At 37.0% G+C, this 7667-nt stretch overlaps 1 protein-coding gene and 1 long non-coding RNA gene across 4 annotated transcripts; both read right to left on the bottom strand.

Moving 5' to 3' along the window:
• Positions 1 to 1997: 1997 nt before the first annotated feature.
• LOC125559000 lies at positions 1998 to 2769 on the bottom strand. Its single transcript, XR_007306241.1, has 3 exons — positions 2672 to 2769; positions 2424 to 2493; positions 1998 to 2068 (listed from the first exon to the last, which is right to left on the bottom strand). It is a non-coding gene; the product is annotated as an uncharacterized LOC125559000 (long non-coding RNA).
• Positions 2770 to 2815: 46 nt separating this feature from the next.
• Positions 2816 to 5135, bottom strand: LOC125558996. Of its 3 annotated transcripts, XR_007306236.1 has the most exons (7): positions 5081 to 5135; positions 4654 to 4721; positions 4354 to 4382; positions 4145 to 4180; positions 3965 to 4034; positions 3504 to 3611; positions 2816 to 3240 (listed from the first exon to the last, which is right to left on the bottom strand). XR_007306236.1 is itself a non-coding variant. In XM_048720669.1 (3 exons), exons 1-3 carry the CDS (start codon positions 4064 to 4066, stop codon positions 3010 to 3012), a joined length of 441 nt encoding a protein of 146 aa, XP_048576626.1. In that variant the 5' UTR covers positions 4067 to 4285; the 3' UTR covers positions 2816 to 3009. The 3 variants fall into 3 exon arrangements, 1 of the variants encoding a protein (XP_048576626.1); XR_007306235.1 differs by lacking the exon at positions 5081 to 5135 and having other exon boundaries at positions 4654 to 4955; XM_048720669.1 differs by lacking the exons at positions 4354 to 4382; positions 4654 to 4721; positions 5081 to 5135 and having other exon boundaries at positions 3965 to 4285.
• Positions 5136 to 7667: the final 2532 nt, after the last annotated feature.

Below are 7667 nucleotides of genomic sequence, written 5' to 3'. Positions count from 1 at the left end.
GGTCCCCGAGGATGCTTGTCCATGAACTGCTTACCCTCTCTTGATCCCTTCTTAACCCTTCTTCGTACTCTCTGTCTTGATGGTCACGTCTATTTTGTCTGTCTCTGCAATAATGCAATGTTTTTTTTGTACACATAAAAACGACATTTAAAAAAATATATGAATGTTTAGTAAAACTGTTAAAAATTGTTCCAAGCTATTAGTCGGAGAACAGCAATGACTTGAACAGCCGTCGAATAAAAAAATTTGCAACTACTGGACATTTGATTTATTTTTGCTCTTTTTGATGGACTACAAAATATGTTTATGGAAGTTTAAGGAGGATGGAACTGGCTTTGCTCTAGAACTTCTGAGAAGTAAATTGTCCAAGGGAGTTTCTGAGATGTCTGATTGATTTTACTATGACACTGCTTATGAAGATGGATGCATGATTCAAGACAATCAACAAAACTCACATTGATTCGGTTGTAAGGGCCAGTCTCGCCTCAGCCTCTGCTACAGCAGCTTGTATGCGATCCTGGGTAACTGTAAAAAAACAAAAACAAAAAAACAAGTAAAATAATTAAAAATGTACATGAGTTATATATTTAAGCCAACCCTCACTACTTTCACGATATCCACGTTATCCATCGAGCTCAGAAAATCGACAGGGTTTAATAGATATTCTGAATTCAAGAATGTTTTTTAAATTTACTAGACTTACCATTGCTTAAGTCAATAGTGGCCCTTACTTCTGGGTCTCCAGCAAGGGTTGGGCACAACACTACCAACCAAAGGTCGGAAAAGGTGGCCTGGTAGTGTCCGCCCTGTTAATGAAATGGTAAGTTTTAGTGTTTTGAGATTTTTGCGGTATTAAGAATACAAACATAAACTGGTAATAAGAACCTATTTTTAGCCTAGACAGGTTCTTAGGGGGAAGGTCAAAACGAATGTCATCTGGGGGGCCCATCTGTGGTGTAACCCCCTACAAAAGAATTCAGGTGCTCGAAATCAGGAGAGGAGGGGATGTACAACTAGTCCACAGCAGAGGGCAACTTTTTTTTACCTCGCGCCACCATGGTAAACAAAGTTGGATATTTGATAAAATGATTCCATTTATTCCTTTTATCTCATCCATTCTTGCTCCTAGTATACCCAAGTCATGAAAGACCATTAGTGTCGTTGCGTCTACAACGTCAATAGGATCGTCATTTCTTTCAATGATTCTTCCACTGGCATTTCGGATAGTGATATTCCTCTCGCGCAGGTTGGCAATGGCCACTTGATACAAGAGCTGCAGATAAAAAAATTCCAATTAGTTTGTGGTTGAACAATACTCTCCCTATATCGGTACAGTGGAGACAGAATGCTGTGGAGACATCTTTTTTCAATTTGAAAAATAATACATGTGCAATGATTTGGTTTATTGATTCTGATAACTCGTGTCCAAAATATTTAATTCATAATTGAAATTTTGAATCCATAACTAACTGTGGAATCTATATAAATTAATAAGTCTAAGAATGCGATTGGACTTGGTGTAATTGTTGTAATCACCTCGTTTGTATCGGAAGCAGTGAAACGTCTTTGGAAGGTTGTGTCCCTTCCATGGAGACGGACTCTAATGTTGCCTTCGCCTTCAGCACCGACGAGGTGTTGTAGGTCCTAAAATGTAGACAGAAATCATAAATAGTTTCAAATTTAAGGTTTAATCCTTACATATTCTTGGTCTGATGTTGGTGCCGAAAACAAATCGAGTTAAAATGCATCGACCTTCTACAAATGCTGCCAGGGAGCTTCTCCTATGACGTCATGCTGTAAAAACCGCTCGGCGAACTGACTTGCTTGATGCACAATTTCGTAATATATTTTTCTTGGATAAGAGAATAAGACAACATTCGCATGTAATTTTAGATGTCATTCTTTGCAAATAGGAGCGCGCGAGAAAAAAGAGCTCCCTGTGTGTCGATCTCCGTGACGTCCAGGGTCCCCGAGGATGCTTGTCCATGAACTGCTTACCCTCTCTTGATCCCTTCTTAACCCTTCTTCGTACTCTCTGTCTTGCTGGTCACGTCTATTTTGTCTGTCTCTGCAATAATGCAATGGTTTTTTTTTTTGTAAACATAAAAACGACATTTGAAAAAATATATGAATGTTTAGTAAAACTGTTAAAAATTGTTCCAAGCTATTAGTCGGAGAACAGCAATGACTTGAACAGCCGTCGAATAAAAAAATTTGCAACTACTGGACATTTGATTTATTTTTGCTCTTTTTGATGGACTACAAAATATGTTTATGGAAGTTTAAGGAGGATGGAACTGGCTTTGCTCTAGAACTTCTGAGAAGTAAATTGTCCAAGGGAGTTTCTGAGATGTCTGATTGATTTTACTATGACACTGCTTATGAAGATGGATGCATGATTCAAGACAATCAACAAAACTCACATTGATTCGGTTGTAAGGGCCAGTCTCGCCTCAGCCTCTGCTACAGCAGCTTGTATGCGATCCTGGGTAACTGTAAAAAAACAAAAACAAAAAAACAAGTAAAATAATTAAAAATGTACATGAGTTATATATTTAAGCCAACCCTCACTACTTTCACGATATCCACGTTATCCATCGAGCTCAGAAAATCGACAGGGTTTAATAGATATTCTGAATTCAAGAATGTTTTTTAAATTTACTAGACTTACCATTGCTTAAGTCAATAGTGGCCCTTACTTCTGGGTCTCCAGCAAGGGTTGGGCACAACACTACCAACCAAAGGTCGGAAAAGGTGGCCTGGTAGTGTCCGCCCTGTTAATGAAATGGTAAGTTTTAGTGTTTTGAGATTTTTGCGGTATTAAGAATACAAACATAAACTGGTAATAAGAACCTATTTTTAGCCTAGACAGGTTCTTAGGGGGAAGGTCAAAACGAATGTCATCTGGGGGGCCCATCTGTGGTGTAACCCCCTACAAAAGAATTCAGGTGCTCGAAATCAGGAGAGGAGGGGATGTACAACTAGTCCACAGCAGAGGGCAACTTTTTTTTACCTCGCGCCACCATGGTAAACAAAGTTGGAAATTGATAAAATGATTCCATTTATTCCTTTTTTCTCATCCATTCTTGCTCCTAGTATACCCAAGTCATGAAAGACCATTAGTGTCGTTGCGTCTACAACGTCAATAGGATCGTCATTTCTTTCAATGATTCTTCCACTGGCATTTCGGATAGTGATATTCCTCTCGCGCAGGTTGGCAATGGCCACTTGATACAAGAGCTACAGATAAAACAATTCCAATTAGTTTGTGGTTGAACAATACTCTCCCTATATCGGTACAGTGGAGACAGAATGCTGTGGAGACATCTTTTTTCAATTTGAAAAATAATACATGTGCAATGATTTGGTTTATTGATTCTGATAACTCGTGTCCAAAATATTTAATTCATAATTGAAATTTTGAATCCATAACTAACTGTGGAATCTATATAAATTAATAAGTCTAAGAATGCGATTGAACTTGGTGTAATTGTTGTAATCACCTCGTTTGTATCGGAAGCAGTGAAACGTCTTTGGAAGGTTGTGTCCCTTCCACGGAGACGGACTCTAATGTTGCCTTCGCCTTCAGCACCGACGAGGTGTTGTAGGTCCTAAAATGTAGACAAAAATCATAAATAGTTTCACTTTTAACGTTTAATCCTGACATATTCTTGGTCTAATGTTGGTGCCGAAACAAATCGAGTTAAACTGCATCGACCTTCTACAAATGCTGCCAGGGAGCTTCTCCTATGACGTCATGCCGTAAAAACCGCTCGGCGAACTGACTTGCTTGATGCACAATTTCGTAATATATTTTTCTTGGATAAGAGAATAAGACAACATTCGCATATAATTTTAGATGTCATTCTTTTCAAATAGGAGCGCGCGAGAAAAAAGAGCTCCCTGTGTGTCGATCTCCGTGACGTCCAGGGTCCCCGAGGATGCTTGTCCATGAACTGCTTACCCTCTCTTGATCTCTTCTTAACCCTTCTTCGTACTCTCTGTCTTGCTGGTCACGTCTATTTTTTCTGTCTCTGCAATAATGCAATGTTTTTTTTGTACACATAAAAACGACATTTAAAAAAATATATGAATGTTTAGTAAAACTGTTAAAAATTGTTCCAAGCTATTAAATGTCACGTACCTCTTCAATTTCTAACAAACGTTGTCTTTCCCTATCCTGTAAAAAAGCAAAATAAAAATTATTTATAATAAATAAACAGAAATGATGACTATGTGTATATCCCAATGTTAACATACCGGACTGTTCTACATTGAATATTGTTCGATATTCTTTTTAAATATTTCCCACGTTTAATTGGTCGATTCTGAGACTTTCTAGGTATTCCCTACCCTGCTCCTCTCGAACATTTCTTCGGTCTCTGTAATTAAAATGAAAGAGTTATCAAATTATAAAACACACTTATGAGAATAAAAGAAAGACAATGCGAAAGGGTCCTACAATTCACAACGCAGAAAATTTAGATACTTCAGCATAAAAGGCAGCCTAACACATTAATTGAAGCATCTATTCGAAGGGATGCCCAATTATTTTAATTTAGAGTTTAAAGTCACTGACAGCTCCTTTGGGGAGATTATATAAAAAAGCATCGACTCGCAGTAATCTGCCGAATGTTTAATTAACTGGTTTACATGTTCTCTCTTCTTCGTAAAAGTGCAGCTTCAGCCTCCTCCCCGGCAGCAATAATCCTTTCCTGTCACTGAAAAAAAAATCATGTTTAGCCCCAAATGTCAATGGAAGGGGATACATTTTTCTTTTCCCTTATAATTTTGTTATCCATGTCACCTATTTATATCAGCTTTGCTGAAGGGATTTACCTGGGAAAATATTAGTAAATAAATAAACAAATATTTTTTGCAGCTCCTGATCAGATTTGTCTTATGTTACCCAATTTATAAAACCTCTAAGTATTGGTATCTAGATTGGATGCCTATACTGAAACATCGAAGGTAGTTATACTTTTTTTTATGATCTTCTATTCAGTGCTGTACTGAGTAGTAAATGATGAGTGTTAAAGGGACCATTTTTTTTCCTGGACACACAAATGTAATAACTTACCGTCAGCCATATCAATGATACAATGAACTTGTGCATCGGTAAAAGGCTCACCAACTTCCACAGGTAAAGCCACTACAACACACTCATGAAACCTCATTAACGGTGCAAATGGGCCTATAAAAATACATACATGCATGTGTATCTATATATTATATAACACACTGAGATTGGCAAACAAGGGTTGATGCCTCTACAGCTCCCCAAAATTGCTGAAACTCGACGATAGGACTAATTCGACCTAAAACATAAAAAAGAATGCATGCTTTTTACAGACAAACAACAACAACAAAACCTGGAAGGAAAATTTCTGTGGCTAGAAGGCGTCAATTGAAATACCTTGTAGAAAATGCCATTTTTAACTCGTGAATGCTTGCAAAGCATTTAAGAGTTATTGGAGGGACTCCTGTGTCACTCGATCGTCGGATCGTTGGATCGATCATCCGTAAACTGTGGTATCTTTGGTAAGTATGTATGCTTTGTTGTGTAGCTAGACGGCTCACAGAATAGATGCAAACATCAAAGCCAGGTCCATACTATCAATTGAAAAACTTGTTAGTGCATAGAGCACACTTGATAAAACACAAGAGGATTATTGAGGAACATGGCCAAGGCTTTAAATTTTATGTTCACAAAATTACTCAATTAACGTTTAACTGAATTCAACCCACAACGCATGGGTAATTGATAGTAATGCTGTTTCTTTCAATGTGTTAAATAATGGCCCACAGGAGCTGGAAAGACAATATGTTATGCTATTCCTGCATTACTTCTAAATGGAGTAACAATTTGGCATTCCTGCTTAAAGAGAAGGGAGTGCCCTTGAGGAAATTGAAAAGTAACACAACTGCTTGGATGAGTGAAGGAGCCCATGTTATGTGTGCAACAAAGGCATTTGGCCTGGGTATTGACCAAAAAAATGTCCGGTTTGTCGTTCCTCACATTATGCCAGAGTGTGTTGAGCACTACTACGAGGAGGCGGGACGAGCTGGCAGAGATGGTGATCCAGCAGTATGCACCCTTTATAATCGCTTTGAGGACAGAACCAAAATTATGAACTCGATTGCTTAGTTGGAAAGGGAAGAACAGAAACAGCTAAAAAGATGGCAGCTTGATGACACTGTCAAATACTGCTTGGAAACAAGCTCTAGACATATATTTTTTGGCATACTTTGGAGAAAATGCTGTCAATGTGCAGAACTGCCGAGAATACTGTGATAATTGTCTAGTTCAACAAAAGATAACAGGAGGATGTGACTCAGCTATCAATAAAAGCACTAGACTGTGTTACCTCCATGAGCATAAACAAAAGAGTGACATTGAAACTTCCAAACTATCAATTGCAATTAGGTTTTGTTTTGAAATCAACACATTACTCTAAATAGAGTGATAGACCAGTTAAAATATATTATTTTGTTTTTTAAATAGCTATATAGTTATAGTATATTCCTTTACATCAATCAAGCAAAAAAAAAATAATAACACGAACACGATCTACAACTGTATTTGTAACAATTAAAATCCACTCTATTGATGACTTGCGGATCACCAGGATTTTTTTCTTCAAAAATCATGAAATTCAAGGATAGTATTGTAAAAATAGACTTGAAATCCGTGGTATCATTGCACCCCTACATATCGAAATTAAATATTTATATATTCAGACCTTGTTCTCCCGTAATGTTTCAGGCTACAGACTGTATTTTAGACATGACTTCAACTTTCTGGTTCAGCACCCTCTACAAACTGCTGAAAGGAGAACTTCCTAACTCCTGGGAAGCATTCATGCATCTTCCTATTAAAATTTTCCTTCACTTCATCGGTCCCTAGTCTCTTGAGTTAACCTAATCAAATGTGTTGGTTTTGATATACCTACGACATAAACCATAAACATTTGTTTGTAACATTGTGACAGTAACAAGTCATGCTGTCACTAAAATTTGTTTGTTCAACAATTAAATGACATAATGACAAAACAGTGACAGATAATAAACCATTTGTCACTATAACAACTGGTGCCTACTTTAAAGAATAATTATTTATGTCATATCAGATGCAGGACACCGACAAATAATTTATACACATTTTATACAAAAAGATTATAATTTTAATGGGTTGAACCACAATATTTTGTTAATAATCTTCTCTATCAAACTTGCCGGATTTTTTTTTCACATGTTTATGAAATGGGTTTGAGACCCATATGATAAATTTTATAAAAACTGATCATTATTATGTATGAAAAAAATTGAAATTAATGATATAAAGCTCTCATTGCAATAATATACACTTGTTTGATGACATTTGCACAGTTTTTGCTTGCAACTTTTGGATCGTATCATAGTAATTGCATTGCTTTGATTACAGCACCTCTGTAACTACGATACAGCATATATTGTCCCCTGGTGTTTAGGTGGACACCATCCTTCAGCAAACCTTTTGAGGGGGATTTAAACAAAAAGCAAACGAGAGATCATTGATCACTACCTGTAAATATTTATTAACGATGTCTGCTTGGCGCCTAAAATGAATGTTATCGGCTCTTGGGATTATCAAACAGACACCAACAACTTTAACATTGTACGTTTCC

The sequence above is a fragment of the Nematostella vectensis genome, chromosome 13, assembly GCF_932526225.1.
Source record: "Nematostella vectensis chromosome 13, jaNemVect1.1, whole genome shotgun sequence".
Classification (NCBI taxonomy): domain Eukaryota; kingdom Metazoa; phylum Cnidaria; class Anthozoa; order Actiniaria; family Edwardsiidae; genus Nematostella; species Nematostella vectensis.
This window is presented reverse-complemented; position numbering and strand designations above follow the sequence as displayed.